The following is a 24,888-nucleotide window of genomic DNA, read 5'->3' as shown; positions in this document are numbered from 1 at the left end:
CAGACAGCCCTGCCAAAATCCTTTTCTTCTGAAGCTTGAGGCAGAGCCTAGACCCGCTAAAAGCATGTGGGTGAGAATAACGAGAAGGGAGTTGTTAAACGCAAGCTTCCCACCCCCCACAGCTAAGGGAAAGAAGATGATGCTGCAGCTTTACATACAGAGAACAAACACGTTTATTTGACAGCAGTTCAAGCTTTATTGTGATGTCTTTGCTATTACTCTAGCCCTAGGAATGGTGCCATACAAGGACAAAGTAAGTTACATTACAGCTGACTACAAAGTATTGTTTGCTTGGAAAAAATTGCAGTACCTCTCTCTATTTTAATGACTGAATATCCTATAAACATGGCAGAATAACTCCTGGCAAAAGCTGCAAAATACATCCCTGACAGAGTTACACACACTCAGAGGATTCCTGAAATCATTTACATGACTAGGAAAGACAGTCCCACTGCAAATTGGCACCCTTAAAAGAAAAATCCCACCTTGCCAAGTGTTTCCTCTGTGAAAAAACAACTGTTTTGCTGACCATGAAGAGAAGTCTCTTTTGAGAAGAAGCCTCTTGCTCCCAGCTGTTCCTGGTCTGCTGCAGTGCTGAGCTTCTCAGGAAGCACAAGTCAGAAAGCAGTCGGAAAGGAAGTAGTGGCTGTAGTGTGTAGTTTAAAACTTGTAGGAGGGACACACTATTAAAGGTCAAGTGCATTATCCTCTTTAAAATCTCCACAGCTTGGATGAATTCATTAAAAACCCAACATTAAAAATAACTTGAGACCACTTCTCACCCAGAGTTAGCCACTCACATACACAGCTGTGCTGACTTACAAGTCCAAAGTACAGGCCCTCCAGCTCCCCTTTCAGAGCAGCATGCTTAAAAAAGTCAAGATACGGAATCACCCCTGCTTGGTTATCAAGTCTCGCAAACTACAACTTTCTGTATGCTCAGCCTGGGACAGGCATTCTTGGCATGATCAGCAGTTGGGCACAAGATTAAAAGACCAAGTTATGTTCTAGCCAAGGGGCCTTGGCCAGAGAGGACGGAATTTTTCAGAGATCTTCCTTTGGTGCATTAGTTACTAACTCCTTTGCAGCCAATGCCACCTCCATTTCCACCTCCATGTCTCTCTCTAGCTTCTCTTCTATCTTCTCTAGTACTTCACACACTTCCCCCAGAATTGTTTTTGCTCCCTTTGGTTCTTCAGGAATCTTAGCCACTTCCTTTGATGTAGCAGCCTCTTCCAATGCAGGACATTTTCTATCAGTCATATCTTTCTTCTCCTTTCTGCTATCCTCTTTTGCTATTGCCCTGAAGGGACCCACCAACCAGTTAAGAGGGATGTTCTGAGTTACATACTGAAGCAGGTCATTTAGAGACCTTTGGGCTTCTACCACATAGTCCTGACTCTCAGCAAGGGTGGTGCTAGACAGGTCATGGAAGGACTTAGCACTGGAAAAAGAAGCATGGAGCTTCCGGATATTTCGAGTGGCCTGATGCACAGCTTCTTGAATGTTGCTGGGGAGGCCATGGATGCTGACTTTCAGATTCTCATAAGCACGTTGTAGCTGCTGGGTGATGATATGCAGCATAGTTAAAGTCCGTGATTCTATCTGCTGGGAAAGAAATATAGCTCAACTACTATAGCAGATGAGATGCACACCATCCACAAGAGGCCTGATTACATACGCCTGCATAGGTATACCTCTGCTTGGGAGGCTGTTTTAACTTGAGGTCCCTTGGGTTGGGTCAGGCTCCAGTCCACCCACAGCTGATGGAGCTTCTCTTGACCATCCAGAAGCTTCTGGCCAACCTCCTTTTTCACAGATTCAATCTGATGGGAAAAATGAGAGGTGGAATTGGATTGCAAGCACATAAAATCAGTGAAGCAAAAGTGGCCCTAAGCACTTCAGACAGGGAGGGGCCCAGAAGGACATGCAGCTGGGTGCAGGATGGAAGAAGCACCTACATCTGGTTATTACAGCAGGAAGTCTACAGATGGGAGGGAAAAAAAGGAAAAAACATGTTGGTACCAAGTTTATTGCCAGCTGTAGTTGCGTGAGTGTGTTCTGGATTCTTTGCTTAACGTGCTGCAGCTTGTTCAGGGAGTGCTGGTAGGCTCTGTGGCGGACTTTGTTAGAGAGGGAACCCAGACGAACGAAGTAACTCTGCTGCTGTTTCTGCTCCTCCACAGAAGCCATACCAAATCCCTCAGCAGTGGCAAGTTTACCTGGAGGAAATAAGAACAGAGATGTAGCTGTGCTCCACTCCCCCAGCTGGGAAGTGCGGGGAAAAAAAAGAGGTAAGAGCTCCCATTGTAAGACAAGAAGGCTGAAGCTTGCTGTATAAACACTAGGTGTTTGCAGTTGCTCAGATGTTAAAGGTAGGCTAGTCCCCTCTCAGGGTTCTCTCCAGATAAGCAGACTTGACAGATAGGTTGAAGCAGGCACCCACACATTTGTCTTGAAGACAAAGGACAAGAAGCAGCTAGCAAATGCTTGAACTCTGTCCTGCAGCACGTGGACAGTCAATGTTGACAAAGCCAAGTTGATGACAAATTCAGAGCTACCTGCCTACTTCAGATGACTTGCAGCATCAGGTGCTCTCTAGTCACATAGGAAAGGCTTTGCATTTACAACCGCCAGTTAACCATTTTCTCACCTAGTTCCTCTTGTGTCATGGGGAGGTATTGATCCACCAGATCTTCTGATATGCCCAGGACAGATTCTACACCACCTGCCACTGCTTGGCCCACCGCCCTGGCTTTGCTTACACTGTTGTTCACCACTGCATTAGTTATCTCCACACTCTCCTGGATAGCCCCTCTGCTCTGCTCAAGGGCTGTATTTATTTTGCTAGTTATGGTGTTATATGCAGCATCCAGGGCTGTATTGACTGTAGAAGTGACCACTGATTTGGTCTTCTCAACACCATCCTGAACAGCCACTTTAGTTAGATCCACTGCCTCTGTCACCTTGTTGGTCACCAGTTCCTTGGCCCCCTGGGCAGCCTCCACAGCATTGACAATAGTAGATGCCACTGCAGACTTGGTCAGTCCAACGCTCTCCTCCACAATGTGCTTACTCAGGTCCACAGCCTCCGTCACCTTGTTGGTCATGAGCTCCTTGGCACCCTGGGCAGCCTCCACAGCGCTGGCAATAGTGGAAGCAACTGCAGACTTGGTCAGACCAACGCTGTCCTCCACGATGTGTTTAGTGAGGTCTACTGCTTCGGTCACCTTGTTGGTCACGAGGTCCTTGGCACCTTGGGCGGCCTCCACAGCACTGACAATAGTAGATGCCACTGCAGACTTGGTCAGTCCAACGCTCTCCTCCACAATGTGCTTACTCAGGTCCACAGCCTCTGTCACCTTGTTGGTCATTAGCTCCTTGGCACCCTGGGCAGCCTCCACAGCATTGACAATAGTAGATGCCACTGCAGACTTGGTCAGTCCAATGCTGTCCTCCACAATGTGTTTAGTGAGGTCTACTGCTTCGGTCACCTTGTTGGTCATGAGGTCCTTGGCACCCTGAGCAGCCTCCACAGCACTGCTAACACTGGAGGCAACCACTGACCTGGTCAGCTTAACGCTGTCCCCAACAACATTTTTAGTGAGATCCACAGCTTCAGTCACTTTATCAGCCACTGCTTCTTTTGCCTCACAGGCAGCATCCATAGCAGATATCACTTTGGTGGAAACCAGCTGCTTGGTGTCTGAGATTACCTACAACAGGAAGGGGCAGAGAGATTTTTTTTTTCCTGAAATAAGACCTGAAGTAGCTTTTGCATATGGCTAAACTGTGCTTGTGCTCTTGTAAATACAGGTGTATTTTCCCAGTTTCCCACAAGGCTGTGTTCATTCCCACATGAAGACATCCCCAGCCATCAACAGCTACCAAGAAATCCCTTAGCCCATGCCAGGGACTGACCTCACAAAGTAGTGCTGCTCAAGTTTATTTCCCCAAGCTCTTCTTTACACATAAGAGTTCCAAAAAGCAAGAGAGCAAGCCACGGCTTCCCCAGGAAAAGCTTTTACTTTACCTTATCTGCTGGCTGTTGAAGGAAAGGCAAGTTCTCCTCCAGCTGATTCAATCCTTTACAAGCATATTCATTTACAAGTGCAACTAGATAAAAAGGAGAGGTACCAGTTTAGTCTTCAGTTTGGAAAGGGATTTTTGACCCTATAATGACCAACATGGGATACTTATGAACACAAATAAGAAAAAAATCACTGCTCTGGGGTGGTGTTTGGGGGGTGTCTCATTAAGAAGTGAGCAAGCCTTTCAGTTCAAGCAGGTTCAGACTCCATTTTGCCTTCCCAGCTTTCTAGCAATTGGCTGCTCCTCACTCCAAGTGCAGTATAATACTTGTCTCTGGTGAGCAGGATGGTTAGAGGGTTGGAAAGGGTTGGGATAAGAGACTGAGCAATACCCAGAAGGGACACTGATACTACCAGATGGGATGTTGATAGCTTGGAGCAGTGAAAGAAAGGCGAGTAGTTTTTACTGACTTCAAGAAACCACAGACAGGAGGCCAAGCTCCACTTCTGCTAGTAATATCATGTCCATCAAATTCAGTGGATTTATTGAACAGCTGGGAACAGCAGATGACTCAGTGCTGTAATTAACTTGAACAGTGTGCTAAAGGAGATGGATGTCACCCGGCAGGCCCCTGAAGCTCCCCTGCCACCTACTCCCTTCCGTGCAGGGAGGGTCTCCCCAGCCTCCTCGCTTACTTTGTGGCTCAAGCTGGTTCAGTATGGGCTGTGCCCCACCGACCACACTCCCTACTGCAACAGCAGCCACAGTCTCAGCCACGTTGCAGACACCGCTGAGGCAAGGATGCGTCTCCTTGGTGTGGTTGTAGGCAGACGAGACCAGGTTGAATGCAGAGTTGAGCAAGGGCAGGCTGGTCACCCGATTGACAGCACTCTAAAACCAGAGAGAAACAAGTGACTTTTAAGACCCAGCCTCAAGCTGAGGAGTGAATACAAGATATTAAAAGCTCTATGGCAACACCCAGTCCATCTCATCGCCCTTTTTAAGTTCAGAGTTGAAGGGATTTGCCCAAAGACAAATCCTTGTCAGTAGCAAGCCAGGATTAGAAGTTGGAGCTGTACACTTGTCACTGCTGAGTCACTGGGTTTTAGCACCATCAAGCCCAGATGTAGAAATAGGACTGATAACAGCTAACGTTTCAGAATTATTTGCATTACTTGAGCCAGCCCTGGAATTTTTTCTTGAGCAAGAAAAGTTAGCTTCAGAATTGTGTTTAGATTTAGCCACAGCTTCATTTGGTTAGTTTTTCCTGCTACTCCCAGCATGGTTTTGAGATGCTGACACAAGTTAGCTAACCACCATAGCTGTCAGCAGGTAGTTTAACTGCTGACTGTTTGAGTACCCACCTGTCTGGCACCTACCTCTTGCTGCTGTTCCTCAGCCTCTGGCAGATTCTGTGTGGTCTTCTTTGATGCCATAGTGAAGTCAACTGCAGCTGAAAGGTTAAAAGTAGTCACAGAGTACAACTTAAGTTTCCTCAAGTGAACTACAGTCCTACCAATACCAGTGAAAAGCAGAGGGCAACAGTCAAGATCCAGCACAGAGCAGGAACTTCATGGAATCATTCATCTTTCTTACAAGAAAGTGAAGATATTTAAGAGGCTCTATAGATTATGGTGTCCAAATGCTTGTACAGGACAACTGTACTCAGTCCCAACCCTCAACCTCCACACAGCTAAATACTTTCAACAAAGCATCCTACTTATTAGTGGTAACATTTAACTTGTTTCAAAGATGCAGGGTCAGAAGCGGGTGAGAACTTTCGCAGAGAAAATGCGTAACATTACAAAGATACTCCTGGTTCAGCTTCCCACTGCACAGGCTCTCTACTGCCCAAGGACTGGAAGGAAGGAAAGCTGCACCCTGCAGACGCAGGTTTAGTGGCATAAGCCACATGAACATTTCATCAGGGCTTAGTACAGCAGTAACCTGTTGCGTCTGAAGCAATCTAACTACCATAAGTTTTGAAATGAAAACTAAAATTACATAAGATGAACTCATTGTTTTAAACTCCATTATCATTGAACTATTGAAGAAACAGCTGAACTTTCCCAATACTCTATTTTGATTTTAATTACTCATTTTTAAGAGTAGTCCCACTATGCCTCTTTATCATCACTACCAACTCCAGCAACAGAAAGTCTCCCAGCTCTGGAAGAGGTATGAAAATGTTTGAGTTTTCCTAAAATGGCAGGTCATGTTTTGCTGCTGTAGCAGTCCAGCCATCTACTTCAACGCTTGTGTTCTCATCCAACTGACCAGCTAGGAGAACTACAGGGCAAATTTCTCCATACTTCCCTTGATACTAAGTCCTAGAAGTGTTCTCATTACCTAATGAGACTACAAAAGTTGAAGTATAAAAATGATGCAATATCTTGAATAAATATGTACCTCCCCAGCATGGAACTGCATTGGTATCTGGACACTCCAGTATCACGATAAATCCAAGATTACATCTTGCCTCAGTCAGGCACAGCAGGGACTTCAGCACACTTGTTCTTCATTGCAGTATCTGCTTTCCTCCCATTCCAGTTAATCCCTGTTTTTACAATTCCTACAGCATTTTCCAGTGGAAAAAAAAAGGATTCCCAAGCCAAGGACAACTCCAGGCTCCCTGGCAGACTTCGCCGAAAAAAAAGCTGATTAGTGACACTGTTCTTCTTGTTGTCAACTTTGACTTGTGTAAGATTCCCATTTGCTCTGGGAACAAGAAAGCTGGAGAACAAACAGTGAAACGTTTTCTGGCTCTGGGCTGACAGTAGAACTATGAAAATTCTCAGCAGGTAATGCCATGGGCTTGACAGCCCAGCAAGTTACATATGCAACTACTCGGCATTTCAGTGAGACTCAGACAGGGCAGGGATGCCAAACGCTACCTGTCCACAGCAAGAGTTATCACAGATAGGCACCTCCATCCTCTCCAGTAGGAAGCCCAGAGCCAGCACCCTTCTGGGCATTCCTGATGATCACCCTGCCCAGCGACTGCCTAACATAACACCACGTGAAATACAGCTTGCGCTTCAGCAGCCTGGGAAAGCTTCTAGAAGATTGCTCCAAGCATAAACAGGGCTTGAATGCAAAGCCTCAGTCCCAAAGTCCACATGGTTTGCTCACGTAGCAGTTATTCTTGTGCTGCTGAGGAACAAATTTGGTTTTTTGAAGCTGAGTAGGCTGAATGAGTCTGCAGAGCTGTTGCAGTTGTGCTTTGCCCTATTTCAACACCATTCCAAACAACCCCTTGGCTGAGTTGCCTCATTTCTAGACAGGTGGAAAAAGCTTAAACCACAGAATGTCTTACCAGCCTCAGTGTCAGCATACAGAGAACAAACCAGAGAAGAAATAAATGAAAACTCTAGTTGCTAACATAAATCAGGAGCAACTCCTTGGTTGATGTAAAAACTACTGTAAGCTTAGAGTCAGCCTCTGAAGTACCAGGAGCCCACCTTAATTATGGATGCCACCGGCAGTGACAACCCTCACAGCACAATCGTGTTAGAACATGGTTTGCTCTCCTCTGGAGGAAGGATCTGGGTGTGTTGCAATGCCAGTAGTTGTGCTGTGGACTAGTCATGAGTCATATGGACAGCGTGGTTTTGTTTTCTTTCTGTGCTCTCCCCTACACAAGTGCTGAGCAGTCCTCATTTTGCTCAGCGATCACAGGAAAGCCCAGCACTCCACAGCAGTTGTTTCACGCTCCTTTGGAGAGAGGCACAGCTTTGAGCCACGGCAGTTACAAACAGAAATCCCAGAGAAATCTGGTCTGCCAGCCCACAGCCCCACGCATGGGAAAACACGCAGGAAATTGAAAGCAGCACCACCGCTCAGTTTGTTTCACACAACCGGGCAGTTCTCACAGAAGCTTTTGTTTTGCCGATGGTTTCGTACCATTGCTCCACCCGAAATGTTAGGTCACTGCTGGAAAAATTTCTCAGACCAGGTAGTTTCAGAAAGATGAAACTCAGTGCACGCTTCTGGCATGGCACAATAACACAACCCCTGGTCGTTGCCCAACTCGGCACAAGCCTGAATGCAGTGGAAGAGCCCTGGCACCAGCACGCCGAAGCTGCTGCCTGGGTCAGACTGTCACAGCCACTGCCATGCCTGGCAGAAGGGTACTTTTCTGCTGGGGTAAGCAGCTCCCCTCATCTCTGCCTCTGACAGCGCCCAGCAGACATAAAACTAGATCTTTAACACGCAGAAGGTTTTACTTTTCCCTGCTGAAACAAGCTCTGTCCCATGGAGCTAGCCTGCGTTGCACTGTCCTGTGGATAGAGGTGGGATGTTGAAGGGGAAAAAAGCCTCCTGAATTGTTTTATTTTGGGAAAAGTGATTGAGCCATAACTAACACGCATAACTAGTTCAATAGCTTAACCAGCAGTTCCTTAATGAGCATTAAAAAACAAAGCTAATTTTAGCAATTTAGATATGAGCAGGTAGGGCTAATCAGGGCAGAGGTATTAATTTGCGGTTGAAGCACTCACTTGCATTCTCTTCCAGATCTGCCACCGATACCCCACTTACCCTAAACGCAGCTGGCAGAACAGGGTCACAGGATGCCTGCTGCAGGGGGAAACGGCACTGCCCACGGCCAAGGGAGGCATTGCAAACACTCAGAGGGCAGAGTTAGATTTCAGAGGGGAATTAGGTGATTTGGGCTTTGACCCTGGGACATAAGATTCAAAATTGCTGGCAGGATTATACCTATACCACCCTTCTGGAAAGGTCAGCAGCATTAGGGAACCTCAAAGAGTGGAGCCACTATTTTAGTGGGAGGCAGGGACTGCTGGCTCCCCCAGTTCCAAGGGGGATTAGACATCACAGCCAGTGGCTTTTACTAAGCATCTCCTTGATGGAGTTAGTGTTTAAGCTACCCAAGCTCCTAGAAAACCCTGTTCCTTCTTTCCTGAAGTATGACAGCTCCTGGGCTTTCCCATATTTTCCATTTACAGATTAGACCACGAGCACAGAACTCCCAGGGCTCTGGGCTGCACCTGTAACTTGCAGAGCAAGAAACATGCCCCGCTGGCTCATTAACAGCCACTTTAATCCGGCAGTTTCAGCAGAACCAAGTCCAGAAACAAAGTCCTTCACAGCCACACAGTTTCACACAGTCACAAAGAATCCTGTTAGTCTTGAGAAACACCAAGCGAGTTTGTCAAGTGCTCATTCCAGTGAGCCAGCAGAACGGTGCAGGGCTGCAGCCTCCCTCTGCAGACAGGGCTGCTCTTGAGCAAGGGACAGGTTACCTTGTCACTTCAGCCCTCCCCTTCGTTAACGCTATTAGCATGCCTACGCTGATGATCATCCCTGTGAAATAGCTGCAGGCAGGTCTGGCGGCCCTGTCAACAGGAAGGGAATGCCCAGCTGATCGCAAGTCAGCGGCGATGTCCTGTCGGGCACCCACATCACGCGCTCCCCGCGTGGGAGAGCCTCCTCCTGCAGACCCCTCGTCCTGCTTTGATCGCCACCAGCCAACGCGCACAGAAGAGCTTTCAGACCTGCAGCTGCCTGCACGTGGCTCAGGGGTCTGCAATGCTGCCAACAGCTCATCTCAGGGCTAGAAGAAGTCTCTAGGAAGTATCTGAAGCCTTTCACCTCCTTCCCAAGGCACGCCACGTGCAGCACAGGCACTGGGAGATGCCACCTGCGGCTCTCAAGAAGCCCAGCTCAAGACGACCCTCCCCAAGTCACCCTCCCACCCCAAGACAACGCATGGCCCCATGCCTTCCCAGGGAAGCCAGAGATGTCCCATGAGCAGCAACGGGGGAACCCAGCCCCTCAGCGGGGCTGTTACAGCCTCAGGGCTCTCCCCCAGTGCCAGGAACCGTTTCCAGAGATGGCACCAGCTCAGACCCCAGCCCTCCACCCCAGTAAGGCTGCAAAGAGCCACCTACAGCAAGGTGCCGCAGATCCCCCGGGACAGCAGGAGCCACCCTTGGCGAGCCCCCAACGCCCCCCACATGGGACCAAGCCACAACACCCTCCCTGACCCACAATCCCCTCCCCGAAGCGCAGCCCCCTCCCCGCCAGCCCTGCCTCACCTGCCCACACAGCTCCACCAGCACCAGCAGCACGGGGAGGATGCGGCCTCGCCCCGCTTAAATACCCCACGGGCCTGATGAGCAGCTGAGGGAGCCAATTGGGGCCCGGCGGGCGCCTCCCTGGCCAATGGGGAGGGAGGGGTGGGAGCTGCGGGCATGGGGGGGCTCCTCTGTGGGGCCTGGGGTGGTGGGGGCATGGGGCTGGGTGGCCCCCAGAATGGGGTGTGGGTGGCGGGGCCTCACGGGCGGCCCTACAGGACATGGGGTCAGGGGGAGATGGAGATGGGGTCAGGGGGAGATGGGCCTGCCCCGGTGGTTGGGGAGGGGGCCCGGCCAGCGGCCCCCCAGTGCTGCTCCTGTGCCCCCAGCCCCACGCACATCTCGGAGCTGGGCGCTGCCGCCCGCCGCCATGCCGTGCCAAAGGCAGTTCCTCGCTTCTGGGAGCTCGGCGAGGCCCAGACAGAGCGAGGCGTTCCTGCAAACCCTCCGGCAGTGTGCCCGTGCTGTTAGGGAAGAGGGTTCGAGCGTGGGCCGTGCCCACCGTGCCCAGCATGGGGTGAAACGTACCCAGCCTGGGGTTCGGCGCAGGTTGGGAGGTGCTGGAGCAGGATTCATCCTGCTTCCCTCCCATGCCGGGGTGTGCAGGGGCAGCCACCGGCGGCAGGCAGCTTGCCTTTGGGTTTTCTGAAGAGCGGCTGTGTTAGCAGCCAGGAATGTGGTTAGAAAGTGCTCGGGTTGGGCGGCTCAGCGTGCTTACAGCCGCTCTCAAGCTGCTCCTCACCTGGCACCAGGCATTGTCAAGAAAGCCCAGGGAAGCAGGCATGGGGGCCGTGACTCAGACGTGGTGTTTCCTTGGCAAATCTCTCCTCCCCTGCAGCAAGGGTGCTGTAACTACCAAAGGAGTAAGACATGCCCTCCTGCTCAAAGCCGGTGGCTGGCTACGGCAAATACATGGTGATGAAACGTGCTGCTTCTCAAGTTTGCAGTGATTTTCAAGACAGGAGTCGCCTTTCATTTGTACACTTGCAGAGTGCCCAGCAATGCAGGACTCTGAGCTTGGCTGGGGGAATTTTGGACTCTTTAATAGAAATAATAAATAATGTCTTTTTTTAGTCAATGTTTTGCTTTTCTGTTTGTGTTTCATCTTCAGATCTCAAAAGCTGCTTTGAAGCTATCAATTAAGCTTCCTGTTGTCTGTTTTTGAGATCCGTGGGGGAGGAAACTGAGGCACAGGTAAGAATTATCTAAGGTCTTCTAAAGCTATTAAACTGATTGAGTCACCTTGTTTTTGGCCAGTCAATGCAGGAGACCTTGGGTCTCTTTTCTGCGTTGCCCACGGTAAGCCATGGAGGCAATGGGAGCGTCAATGTGTTTTGAAAATGTGCTGTTAAGCTAACAAAAATGTTGACAATGATCACTTCTCAGCTTTGAGGTTAAAAGGAATCCCCCTCCTTACTTGAGTCAGCCTTGCCGTGGACTTGTTGGCTGAAGAAGACCTCTGCAGGTCCAGCCGTCTAACCTGCAGCTTGAGGCAGGACTTACCCAGCGTGGCTCAGGTCAGCTGGGCGGCTTTGTCTAGCTGAGTCATGAAACTCTTCCCAGGGATGGAGACCTCACACAGCCAGTACTGCATTATGCTCCTAATGAAGAAGCTTTTCCTAATGTTCACTCTGAACTTCTCCAACTACAACTTGTGGCTTTTGCCCCATGCTTTACCACCTGCACTGATGAGAAGACTTTTTGTGCATGTCTCTGTGAAGTAAACTTACTATTTTAGCTTAATCTGGGAACCTGTCATCTAACAAACTCCCCGGCAATGCATGGTCCCTCCTTTGATCTCATTCTTTTCACAGGTTAAGTTGCAAATTTGAAGTGTTCGGTGTCCTGTATTAACTCTTAGGCTGATTAGCAGGTGGCTTTTATAGGCTGTGATGTGTACAGGGGAAAGGATGGATGTTCTTGTCTATCCTCTGAAGATATGATGAAATGTTTTAATTTCAGGAACCACGAATCAAGAAATGAGTCCCATGTTTTTCTCGGTGTTTGTCCTGTATATGGACAGTGGGTTATGTCCTCAGGTAAAATGTCAGCGATGCAAATTGTCAGTTGGTTCATGGGAGTGAAGTGCCTGAGCACGCCAGTTGTGGTGGTGATGGTGAAAGTCTCACAAGGCAGGTTATATTTCATCACCTGAATGGGTAAAACAGCACTATCGGAACGGGACATCTTCGTGTGCCTTGCAATGTAGCACAGATGAATGCGTGCAGAAGTGAGGATTCCCATGTGCCATGTAAGTGGCAGGTGGTTTGCATGAGATAACAACAGTAATTATAATTAATGAGACAATGCTTGATATCTGGAGTGTGATTTTAGTGACCCAGGACAAAATACCAGTGCTTGGAGCTCCTGATCAGCGGTAGACCTGCCTGCAGTATCAGAACTCCGAAATTTTGGAGCCTGTAATTTCAGAGCAAAGGTTTGCACGATCATGTCTGTGATTCTTGGTACTGTATATATACCATATACTTGCAGCGAAGATAAAATCAGTTCAGAAGTTTGGTGGGCGTGGGAAGGGTGTAGGAGGAGGCAGAGAAACATGCTGCATGGCTGGAGCGAGCGAGCCCTGTGGCACCAGGCAGTGCTTCCCACAACGGGCAGCATTGCACCAGTAACTCTGCAGCCTTTGTGCATGTGCTGCAGCACCAAGACAGGGACAGAATCCCTCTGGTAATCCCTCTGATCCCAGACGTTACCCCCTGTCTCCCGTGCCTGTCGGCAGCCAGGAAACCCTGCTCCTCTGCAGCCCTGCTAGCTGTACAGCTCTTATTTCAGCCGTGTCCTGGGCTCTGCCAGTGGATGAGGCATCTCCAGCTACATGCTTCTCAGTTGTCCCAGTCCTGTTGAGAGGGAAGCATGCAGGTATGTGGAGGATTTGAAGGATCAGGCCCTTATGCTAGGTCCCCAGCACTAGGCCCAATTCCTTTCCTTGCTCTGTGGTGTGTCACAGCTCAGCATCATCTCTTTGGGGACCAGAGGGCCCATCTGACACCTCCTCTGCCAGTGCTCATCTACTGCAGTGGACACGATCTTGTTGATCTTTCATGGCCTTTACTCCATTAGTAATCTGCCGTGATGCTGTGGTCACCTTCCCCAGGGCACATACACAGGCACGAGAAGAGATGATTCATGGGTGAAGCATGCGTAGCTCTGATTTCTGTTCCTTGGCTAAGTCAAGCAAAGCCTGTGGGCTTCCAGCAAACTCCTTGAGAAGCCCTGTGCTGCTCAGGCGTCCCTCTGGAGCAGTGGTGTCCGGAGCCCACCGAGGCGACAAGTCAGCCTGTGGTCTTTGCCATTTTTTGGACCTTTGGACCTTTGCAAGGTCCCAAAGATGCGTGGTGACAGCCCTGCCTGCCTCCGCCGCCCGGAGGCTCTGCTGGCTCATGTTCCTGTCTTTGTGTCCTCTTGCCTGACCACTTCCTCTTGCTGGGAGCGAGCGATCCTTTGGGTAGCAGTTGCAGAAATAGTTTCAGACACAGAAATAGCTAATAACGTCAGCTCAAAGCACCCAGCCCCTCATGCTCTAGCTTCCTGTCAGCTGCAGCGGTCGGTGGTGCTCCTCGCAGCAGCCTCGTCCAAGGCCACAGCCTGCATCAACGCCGAGTGTCCTCGCGCCAGTCCTGCAGCGCTGCCCCAGGGCAGGGAGCGATGGAGTCAGGGCTGTGGGGCAGGAGACTCGGTGCTGGACCCCGTCCCGTGCTGCCCACCCGTCAGTACCGTCCCCCGGGCTTTGCGTGGTGATCTCCAAAGGCAACGTCCCTCAGAGTGCTGCGGCCTTCTGCAAGCAATTTGCTGGTGAAGTACCAAAAGCTTCAGCTCAGCTTTTACCTTCCATCCAACCCCCTGGCCTCCTCAAGTCTTCGGAGCAGTTTCCTAGTCCAGGACGTGCTGCAGCTCTCTGCTGCCCTCGCCCTGCCTCAGCCGAAACAGGACTTGGATGCCTCCTGCTGCCCATCGCCCCCGGAGGGTTTTCCAGGCCCTGGTCCCCCCCCAGCAGCTTCCCCGGCATGCGGGCAGGCGGCAGCAGCTCGGGCAGGTCCCTGCCTGGAGCCCCAGCTGTCTTTGCCCTCACTGCAGGGAACGTCCCAGCTGGTTCTTGGCTGCTCTCCCAGTCTCCCAGTTCACCTTTCTGCTGGTTTTCAGACTGCTGGCTGGTTTTCTACACGCCTGTTCTGCTCCTCCCTCTACTCCTGCACTCTTGCTTCATACCTTTAGGTGCGGGTGGGGTGGGTTAACATAAAAAAGCCAGTTGTTTTTTAATCAATGAGAGGTTAGATGTTATCTGGCCCTGCTAAGTGTGTCCTCTCTGCCTCAGGCCACTGCTGAGGCCTCTACTTTTGCTTCCCCAATAATCAGTGATACAAGACTCCCTTTACATCACTCCCCAATCCTGGGGTTTATCTAGCTATACCCCAATTATTTTGGAAATTATAAGAGCATCTCAACAAAAACACATTCCTCTGGCAACAGCAGAACGCACTGATTTTGCACCGTCCATCCCCATTTGCTGGATCTTGGCGCATGTCTGGAAAGGTTTCTCGGATGTGCTGGCGTCTTGCGTTTCACACAGACTCGTGCTGCTCTCTTTCGCAGATGACAGTGGGCGTCCTGCCCACCATGCGTGTGTGGACCCAGGAGGTCAGCAGTTTCCACCAGCTCTTTCTTGTCTTCCATGATTCCATTTCCTCTGGATTTGTGTGTAGCAGCTTTGGAGGAGACACCGTGCTGGGGAGCACCATGTCGTTAAGGAGGGCAACAATAGTCCTGGACTCAAGCATTATTTCTTCATTTTGGTCCTCCGAGGAGCGGTGAAGATCTCATACAGGGCGACTGAGTTGAAAGCAGATGAGGGCAAATAGTTTTTCTCTAGGGAAGTCTGAAGAATCACGGATCCACAGCTCCTGCAGCAGAGAGCTTCTATCACCAAAGAGCCTCCTGTGGAAGGAGAGGAAAATGAAATCTCACGAGCTCCTGTGGCTGGATGCAGCATGACCCTGTGTCATCCCAATGCTCGTGGAAACCTCCAGCGCACCCAGGGACTGCCTGACCTTCCGGATGGGCCCTGCTATTTAACCGGGGGGGGCTCTTGCTGTGTTGAACGTGACATGACCGAATCATCGCTAGTCCTTGGGAGAAGCTATGCAAAGGGTACATATCTGCAAACATAAAACATAGGTGTTAATACCTCAGATGAAAGACAAAAACTGGATAAAAGCAGTGTGTTATAGCTCCCTTGGTTTTCTTTGACTAACTGTCGTGGTCCAGGGAGTCCTGGCTCTCGGAGCACTTCAGCGAGTTTAGCCTTACAGTGCGTTGAGTGCTAGACAAGAAACATAATGCAGAGCCCAGAACACAGACGGCAGGACTTGCTTACGGCGGCACTTAAACACTGAGAGGAAGAAGAAGGTTCAGCAGAGAGAGGGTTCGTGGACATTGAGTAGCAAAAAGTTAAGGCTCTGGATCACAACGTGGGATAGCTCTGTACGTCCCCGTCTGGGACATACATCCTGCACTGGTTTCCACATACTGATTTCCAGCTTCCAAGAAAACAAAACAAAACATTTTTCTTAGAAAAAGGCAGAAGACAGAATTAAGTTATTTGCACATCAAACAGAATGTTTATTTTTTATTTATTTTTTGAATGAGGACATTCAACTATTAATGATGGGCAAGCCATTAAATAGCTAGCTGGGGCAAAGGCTCAGTTCTTGATATTTTTTCCACCTCTCTAAAGTAGAATAGTCTGTTTCGTTTACCTGGTCTTGCATGTGTTCTTCACGACTGCCGAAGGACTCTTGCAAATATAAGTGTGTGTTCTCTGTAGCGGGGATATTTCAGAGCCACAAGTCTCTTGAGCAAAGCAGATGCGGCCTTTTTTCTGGTGAGTGCGGAGGGTGGCCAGTGAGGTTAGGGGAAGATGTCAAAGGTGCTTGCTCCTGATCCCAGCTGGCCTTCTGCAAGCTACGCAACGTGCTGTTACCGTGACCCTTTTAAACACTTTGAGTGTTTGTACCTCTTGCTGTGATGCTTCTTGTAGTTTTGTGGGACCAAAGGCTCTGCTATTTCTCTTGTGTCTTCAGTTATTAAGTGGTGTAAAGGCATTGTAAGGCATGGACGGCGTGAATCATAGTGGCTGTAATGAGAAGACTGTCCTGCCCACACAGGGATAAATCTGGCCCCCTCGGAACTGGTGAGACCGGCTATCAATTCTTCTTTATGCAAGACTTGCTTTAATCATGTCTATCAGCTGCCATTCCTTAGGTACACACCTGGACTTTCATTTCTCCTGAAACACTCTGCCAAAACTTCACTTTGAACAAGGAGACTGTTAAAAGTTTGTCTTGCTGGCTGTGTCTTTTTGCAAATGAATGCAACACTGCTTTAAATTGTCGTAAACTGAACTGGATATCCCTGCTGGCAGATGAACCGAGATATTGTTTCCTCGCAGCATGGAGGATTTGCCAGATGGCAGAAGTGTTTTCAATCAGAATTTGAACTCTGAAGGAAAGAAATGCCTAAAACAATCCGAAAGGGAGAAAGCTAAAACTCATCAGCCTCTTAGACAACTGCAATACAGGGAAGTCACGCTCCTTTTTTCTGACAGTCTGTGGAAACCTGAAGCTCCCAGGGCTTCATCTCACATCAGAAGTGCTCTATGAGCTTCTCTGGCAATGTTCTTGTTTTAACAGAAGAAAGGACCTTAATATGAGAGTATAAATAATTTAACTTCTAATGAAGTCAGTGTTCTACTACTAGAATGATCTAGAATTGAGCCTTATTTTAAGTGATCTGCAGTCCCAACTGGGGAGCATGTAGGATGCAGCACAGCACAGCTTCTGCAGAGTGTGGATTCACTGAATGAGTAAAAGTTTCTTCAGAAACTGCGCTTCTTGCTTCCTGACCCTGATAGTTCTAGGGATGCTACAAGTCACCATACACAAGCCCTTTCCTTGAACAGCCCCTGCATTACGGTAAAAGTGCGTTCCCTGCACTGTGGGGGGGATCACCGAGGGCAGAAGGACGCGTGTGCGCGATGAACCTGGACACGTGCAATGTAGTTCTGATATGGACATGAGATGGGACCCTAATGGGGTGTATGGGAGAGTCAAATGCCAGGTGATAAGGTGCTACCTGAAACATATTTAGCACCTGAGTGTCAGAAAGTTGACCCAAATAGCTGGTTAAATATACATTCCTTATACATTCCTTGTACGTGAGCTTAATGGGACATGGACTACTCAAGGAAAGAAGGCTCAGGTCTGTATGTTAAAAGTGGCTTTTTTTGAACTTATTGTAGCCCTTTATAGAGGTGTAAACGATGCTGAAAAAAGACTAAAAGAGGGTAGTAAACGTCTGCTGTTAAACCGTCTTGCATCTGGTGAGGGATGTGGGTTCTCCACTCCTCTAGAAATGGGACACGTGGGTGACACTGTGGATCCAGGTGCGCTGTTAAACAGCACTGCCTCCAACTTCAGCCCAGAAGATCCCAACCTGGATCACACATTTAGGTGTGGGACCTGCCCTTAAAAGGGTGCAAACTGTTTTCCCACTGCTCAGCCTTTCTCCCTGCTCCCTGCCAGGTCTCTAACTTCTGATAACCCCTTTGGACTGCGGGAAGGGTGTGCTGCTACAGGAGGTCAAGGTTAAGACTCCTGTGCATCTACAGGGGGGGAAAAATGACTTTCTTGCAAGGCAAAGCCTTCAGATGTGGGAGGAAATGAAGCCTGACTGCTGCAGGTCGCAGGTCAGATTCAAGGCTTTTGTGCGCTGACACATGCCTAACCTTTGGTACTAACCTAATCTAGGCCACTGACTTTCAACCTGGGATCCGTGGCTTAGCTGTGGGATCCCCAACAGATCCTAAGAGGGCAGGGGCGTCCGAGAGGGACACACGCTGCTTAGGAGGCCTTCGCTTGCTGCACACACCCACCAGGGCAGCCTGAAAACAGGGGGGCAGGTGGGTGCCACATCCCACCGACTTCACAGTCTTTTTTTTGAAGCATACGAGAGTTCAGCTCTGTGTCTGTGGGCGCGGGGGGGCGTACCACGGGAAATAGTGCTCTGCATTTAGCTTCGGCGCCTCTCGTGTTCTCTTTGTCCGCGAGGCCGGCAGGGCCGCTCGGCTGGGCCTGGGCGGGTGGCGGTGCTGCTGAAGCCACTCGTGGCGGAGCCGAGCCCGCCGCCCTGACACTGCCGCACCCCGGGGTCTGTCCCCCACAATCGCCAATTCCCCTACTTTTATTCTTTAACGCCGATTCGTTTTCTCAGAAACCTCGCGGTAAATCCCCTGCTTGCAGTTTACTCCACCGAACGGCCATCCTAAACACCCTTTATCCTTTCTAATTTCCTCGTAGGGTTACAAGTTCGGAGGAAAACATCCTCCAGGACCAGCGCTGCTTCCCGCCCCGCAGCCCCGCTGCAGCACCCGCGGCCACGTTTTCGAGGGGACCACGCACAGCACCACGAGCACCGGCACTGCTCCCGGCCTGGGGGCTCGGCAGCTGGCGGCTCGGATCTTGGAGGCCTCTCTCAGCACCACAGCAGGGCCTTGAGCTCCCGGTAAGGTTTGGAGCTCCCGGTAAGGCTTTGAGCTCCCGGTGAGGCTTTGAGCTCCCGGTGAGGCTTTGAGCTCCCGGTGAGGCTTTGAGCTCCCGGTACAGCCTTGAGCTCCCGGCGGAGACGAGCCCTGCGGCGTGCTCGGCGGTGCCGCTGCGCCTTTGGAAGATGGCTGCTAGGAGGGCAGCCACGAGGCGACATTTCGCGCCTCCCGCTCGTTTCGCACACCCAGCACCGGCCCGTTCCCGGTGCCGTTTCCAAACAACCTAACGGTCCCTCCGGTACCGGGACTACCGGGAGACCCTTCCCACCCACCGCGGGGGCTCCCAACGGACCCCTTCGACCCCTCGCCGCGGGACGGGACCAAAGGGACCGCGCCGTGCCCGGCCGGGCCGTGCCGTGCCGGACCCCGGGGGGTCCCCGCTCGGTTCCCGGTTGGGCGGCGGGGCCCTCCCGCGCTCCCGGTTGGGCGCGGCCCCGCCCCCGGCGCTCAGTTCCCGCCAGCGGCGGCCAATGGGCGGGCGCCCGCCGCGCACGGGGCTTTTCCGCGCCAAACTCCAAAGGGCCGGGGAGAGGCGCGGGGCGGCGGCGGGGCGCAGCGCGGCACCGGCCTCCAGCACCGCCACGCCGGTGAGTCCCGCCGCCGGCCCCCGAGCCCGGGACGCGGTAAGGGGACGGCGGAGGAGCCTCCCTTCCCCTCCTTCCCCTTCGGTTCCCCTCCCTCCCCTCCCCGTCCCGGTGACAGCTGCCGGCACCGGGGGCCAGCAGCGCCCGTCCCCGCCGGGTACCGGGCGCGGAGCCGCTGCCCCGGGGCTCCTCTACCGGGGGCTGAGCGCTGCCGGGACGGGCCGCGGGGCTCCGGGAGCGGCCCCAGCCCCTCGGAGCGCGGCCGGGCCGGGGGCTGCGAGCGGAGCGGGGGGGGCCGGGGGGCGGGCAGGGTCCGGCATCGCCCCGCGCGGCTCCCGGGGCTGCCGCGGGCCGGGGCTGGCGGCGACCGGGATCGCACGGCGGCGGCCGGGGCCCCGTTTTGTTATTATTTATTTATTTTATTTTATTTTATTTTTATTTTACCTTTATTAATTATTATTATTATTATTATTAATTAGATTTTTAAATTTATTTATTTTTCTCTGGACCGGAACGCGGCGCCCCCCGCCGTGAACGCGCGGAGCAGCCCGGCCCGGGGGCGCGGCCCCGTTGTGCCCCCCCCCGCACCGAGCTCCGCCGTCCCCGGCAGCGGCCCCTTTAAGAGCGCCCCCTCCCCTCCCGGCTCCCTCATTTGCATAATCTCGCGAGCCTTCCCCGGGGGCGGCCCCCGCGAGAGCGCAGGGAGCGTTTCAATTGTGGCGCGAGATACAGTTGGCGCGCGGCGCCCGCCCGCGAGGCGGCACGGCGGCAGGGGCGCAACCAAAGCCGTTAGGCGCCCGGGTGGGCGGGCCTAAACCACCCGACGACCAATCAGCGCCCGAACCGGCCGGGCTGCTGACCAATGGCGTGGCGGCGGCGGGAGGGCGGGCCGGCCGGCCGGCTGGCGGGCGGGGGGCGGCGGCGGCGGTAGGTTGCGCGGTGTCCTCGAGCGGCGCCGCCGGGGCCGGGCCGGGCCGCGGCGCTGACGCCGGGCTCGGTGCGGGCAGGGCAGGAGCGGCGCCATGTGGATCCAGGTGCGCACCATGGACGGCAGGGAGACCCACCGCGTGGACTCGCTCTCCAAGCTCACCAAGGTGGAGGGGCTGCGGCAGCGCATACACCAGGTCTTCGGCGTCGAGCCCCACCGGCAGCGCCTCTTCTACCGGGGCAAGCAGGTAGGGCCCCCCCCCCGCCCCCTCACAGACCCCCCCCTCAGAGCCCCCTCAGGGCCCGCTGCCAGCCGCGGGGGCTCTGCCGCCACCTAGCGCCCCGGGACGGGGCTCTCACCTCCCCCCTCACAGGGGGGGGTCTCTCTGCCCTGGGCCCCCTCCGTCGGGAGGGGGGTGGGGAGCGCCTCGGTAGCGGCGCCGAGTCGTGTCCGTCCCCCCCCCCCCCCCCCCCAGACGGCTCCGTGTTGTCGTTTCCCCCCCCCCCGGTGCCTCCGACGGCCCCGTGTCCTCCTCCCCCTCGACGGCTCTGGGTCCCCCCTCCGTGTCCCCCCCGTGCCCTTGCTCCGTGTTTCCCCCCCCCGGCCAGGCTCTGCCCCAGTAGACCCAGTACCCCCAGTACCGGGCCGGGCTTTCAGCACCTGGTTGTGGGGTCAGCGGAGGGACCGACCCCGGCACGGGCACCCGGGGGATGCAGAGACCCGGGGGGGCTCGCAGATAGGGTGCTGAGCGAGGCAGGCTGTCAGCAGGCTTCTGCCACTGTCTGTGCAGCTAAATAGCACTAAACCCACTTGCTGGCCGTCGTAACATCTGTTTTTTTCATTGAAGATGCACTTGCTTTGCAAAGTTAATTCGTTTTTGTGTAACTCCCCTAGTTCGTAGTTCAGTTCTTTTTTTTTTTTTGTTTTGTTTTACGTAGAAACATTTACCCAGTGTGATGCTGTAGCGATCGTTCCCTGCTGCGCCCATTAGTGCTTTGTCTGAGGTTTTGAGTTGTTTGAAACGTTCACGTGTTTCCTTAGCTCAAATTTTAAAACATCAGGAAAATACTCGTTAATTTAAAAAAAAAAAAAAAAGGCATCCTTTGCTGGAGGTAGATCTTCAGTTGCTGTCACTTCTTTCAGAATTTCCTTTGCACTCCTGTGGTTTCATGTCCTGTTCGCATTCTTTGCTCTTTCATTTCGCTTTGCACCTGCTGTCGCTCGGTTCTTTGGTGGTGACAATTGATAACAATACCGCGTTTGTCGTATTGTCTCCTTTCTAAAGAACGAGCGACGGTTTTTTGCTTTGGTCTTGTGTATCTCTGTGAGTTCTCATCTCTAAAACAGAAAAAGTCCGGATCTCTTCCTGCGCGGTCAGATTTCCAGGGATTGTTCCGTAACCGTTTTGAGCCGTAAATCAGAATTGAATTATCGTAGTGATTCCCGTAAAGTGCAAATTTTTGAGGTTTTACCCTGCTTCCCATTGATAGGGAACAAAGCTCGGGGGATTGCTTTTTCTGCTGGTTTGGGCTGGAAGGGGATGATCATTTCCTGTATAATTTCTTAGTCAGACCTTAAATATGTGGCGAAGCTTGTCTAAACTTCGAGCTGCAGCGTAGTCTCGAGTGCTGTATTTTAACTCCGAAATGGTGGTGCTCCTCCGAGTTCCTGAAAGGAGAGGAACCTACTTGGCCCTCTGAGCTTCTCTTAACTTCTTGCAGGGGTGGGCTCTTGATTTGACTACGTACGGCGCCAGACTTTCAAAAGACATTCTTAAAATTAGAGAGGGTGTGAAATTAGGACCTGCCTGCCCGTGCTAAGAAGTGATTGGGTGGTTTCAAGTTGAATTGAATCCTTTTTGATTTTTACTCTCAATGGAAAAACTGCGTGTTTGCCTGGAGAAAAGTAGGCGATTAATTCTTTGGCTTCTACTTAATGCTGCGTGTAACAGAGCAATGTCTTAACAACAATCAGGAGCGTGCGCAAATACAACGTAAAGACCGCTTTGTGGTAATGTTTGTATTATGAGATGTGTCCCGATTAAGGAAGAAGGAACTTCCATTAGAGTTCCTAGGTGATGTAGAATCATCTTTAAACCTCGATAGGATGTAGGGGATCTGTGGTTTAAGTCCTTCCTCCCAGAAGTGCTATTTCTAGGGAATGTGCCACAAACCTTTTCACAGGACACAGAGGTTTAATCTGGGCAGCAAGGAAGCTTTTCTAGTCGGTGGAGTCCGTTAAAAAAGAACATTTTGAATAGTAAGAATAACAATCTATAAGTATCTGTGCTGCTGAAGAGCTGCCAAGTTCCTTGACTGTTAATGGCTTTCAAGAACTGTGGTCTCTCTTGGCCCACGGAGACGGTTGCAACACGATGGGTGGTTTTGAATTGGAAAATCTCCGCTGAATTAAATAACCCGATTATTTTGATGCTTTCCCTGTAGATGGAAGATGGTCACTCCCTTTTTGATTACAGTGTTGGACTGAATGACATTGTTCAGCTCTTGGTTAGACAAAGCCCAGCAGTGCTTCCTGCTGTTAGTAAGGAGAAGGATTCCGAGCTCTCCGACACAGACTCTGGCTGCGGCTCAGGCCAAAGCGAATCTGACAAAAGCTCGCACAATGGAGAAGGTGCCATGGAACTGGAGGGACAGCCCAGTACGGCTGCGCAGCCTGACTGGACTGACCCAGGCTTCGGCCTCTATAAGGTGAGTGAGTCACTGGAGAAGGAGCACTGCTTAAAGCCAGGCTTTGGGAGGGGAAGCCGTGTTCAGCGGTTGAAAATTTCTGAAAATCTTTCATTCTCCAATTGTCTTTTTTTTTTCTCTTAAACCCTCCAACAGCAAACAAAAAAAAATACCAACCAACCACAAACTAATTAAATGCAACATGTTTTGGGTTAAAATATCTTATTTTTCATTTTACCCTTTTAATTAAAATACAATATGCTCTTTTTGCTTTTTTTAAAAAAGCATTGCAAGTGCTTGTTTTAATTTAAAAACTTTCCCCAGTATTTTTGCTTGGAGTTGCTGCATTTGTCAAAGCTGAAACTTCCTTGAATGAACCAAAGAAAATCTCAACAAGCTGTTCGGAATCGTTTTTACTTGTCTGTTTCAATGGATTTTATTACAGATCTAGTGATGTCCTCATCAGACTATGAGTAAGACAGTTCAGAAAGCCTCTTGTAAACTATTTAATAGTAGTTTGTACAAGATAAGGCTTGTATGCATTTGGTGTAGAATAGGTTTTTAGCCTTAGGGGTTTAACCTGAGAAGACTATAGGGCTGCATAATGGGAACAGGAAGGCAAAGGACAGCTTAATATTTAAGATGATTAGTAAAATATCTTGATAACAGTTAACTTGAGATGGCTAAATCTTCCAGTAGATCTGAAAATTAATGCTCAAATTGAAAATCCATTTGGTGAGCTGTATACTTTGCTTTGTGTAGATCAATGACTTGGTTGATGCTCGTGATATGAATATGGGAGCATGGTTTGAAGCCCAGGTTGTAAATGTAACCAGAAAAAAAGCTGCAAATGACAGTTGTGCAGATCCTGATCAGCAGACGACCATTCCTGAAGAAGATGTAATATATCATGTGAAATACGAGGAGTGAGTTTTGTTCATTTCTTGGCTAATAGTCATTTGGATTGTGATGTCAGTGGGGAATTTGATTGTAAGAATTCATGAAGGTAGAACAGAACTGGGCTGTAATTGTAAGACAACTGTAAAACAAAACATGTGGGCTGGAATCATGTTTTTAGACGTATGAAATCCTATTACCCAAGTTTTGAAAGGGATACGATACTAACAAAGTTAGGCTGACTGATTCTGGCTGTGACTGTGTGGGAGGAGGAGACGTTATTCTTCACAGTATATTTGTACGCTCTGTTGTATCAGTTCTTAAATCAACTTGTCTAGATAAAATTACCGCAAATAACTTTTGATGGTGAATCTGATTTGTCTTCTCTGTCCTTCCATTCCGGCCTTCTACCTCAAGTTATCCAGAGAATGGAGTCGTAGAACTGAGTTCGAATGATGTACGGGCTCGTGCACGGACTATTTTGAAATGGCACCAGCTAGAAGTAGGGCAGGTGGTGATGGTCAACTATAATCCCGATGAACCAAAAGAGAGAGGTTTCTGGTATGATGCTGAGATTCTGCAGAAAAGGGAAACAAAAATGATTAAGGAGATAAATGCGAAGATACTACTTGGGTAAGCAATTCAGAATAGAAATGTGGAATAAATTGAATTCTCCAGCTCTGTTTAAGCCTTCATGAGGTCTGAGTGACTGCTGAAAAAATGGTGTGCCAGAAATGCTGAGAAGAGATGGAAAGCTGGGTGACTGACCTTGTAGTACTGCGTTTTCAATTAACTTCCACTGGAGGAATTGGATGCTGCAAGGGATCGCAGGGCACACTGATCTATGGATTCACATACTGCTGGGAAGATGCAAAGCCCCGTATTTGCTAAGAGGCAAAGAATTGTTCAATTGTTTGTGTTAACTATCTGTAGCAGTTTTACAAAAACTTCGGTGTAATATTTTGTCAGATATAGAAATGCAGAATAAACCCTCACTTTATAAGGATGATGAAATCAACCCCGAATCTCTTCTTTAGAAGAAAGC

General features: G+C 50.7%; 2 protein-coding genes across 6 annotated transcripts in view; one reads left to right on the top strand and one right to left on the bottom strand.

Moving 5' to 3' along the window:
• Window positions 1–9: 9 nt before the first annotated feature.
• On the bottom strand, window positions 10–10,170 carry LOC106045004 (perilipin-3-like). Its single transcript, XM_066983643.1, has 8 exons — window positions 10,092–10,170; window positions 5,412–5,485; window positions 4,728–4,923; window positions 4,034–4,116; window positions 2,654–3,716; window positions 2,026–2,222; window positions 1,698–1,826; window positions 10–1,605 (listed from the first exon to the last, which is right to left on the bottom strand). Exons 2-8 carry the CDS (start codon window positions 5,466–5,468, stop codon window positions 1,045–1,047), a joined length of 2,286 nt encoding a protein of 761 aa, XP_066839744.1. The 5' UTR covers window positions 5,469–5,485; window positions 10,092–10,170; the 3' UTR covers window positions 10–1,044.
• Window positions 2,159–24,888, top strand: part of UHRF1 (ubiquitin like with PHD and ring finger domains 1) — a 30,462-nt gene continuing 7,732 nt past the window's right edge. The window contains exons 1-7 of one of the 5 annotated variants that reach the window (XM_066983840.1): window positions 2,159–2,294; window positions 11,242–11,324; window positions 18,503–18,707; window positions 20,339–20,506; window positions 22,704–22,967; window positions 23,709–23,872; window positions 24,261–24,476. In XM_066983840.1, coding sequence (XP_066839941.1) covers window positions 20,354–20,506; window positions 22,704–22,967; window positions 23,709–23,872; window positions 24,261–24,476 — 797 coding nt within the window. In that variant the 5' untranslated portion in view covers window positions 2,159–2,294; window positions 11,242–11,324; window positions 18,503–18,707; window positions 20,339–20,353. Of the gene's footprint in view, window positions 2,295–11,241; window positions 11,325–18,502; window positions 18,708–19,195; window positions 19,371–20,338; window positions 20,507–22,703; window positions 22,968–23,708; window positions 23,873–24,260; window positions 24,477–24,888 lie in introns of those variants that run through there. The other 4 variants (XM_066983839.1, XM_066983841.1, XM_066983838.1 and 1 more) reach the window with 4 other exon arrangements.

The sequence above is a fragment of the Anser cygnoides genome, chromosome 27 (genome assembly GCF_040182565.1).
Source record: "Anser cygnoides isolate HZ-2024a breed goose chromosome 27, Taihu_goose_T2T_genome, whole genome shotgun sequence".
Lineage (NCBI taxonomy): Eukaryota > Metazoa > Chordata > Aves > Anseriformes > Anatidae > Anser > Anser cygnoides.
Note: the sequence above shows the minus strand (reverse complement) of the source record. Positions and strands in the feature narration are given on the sequence as shown.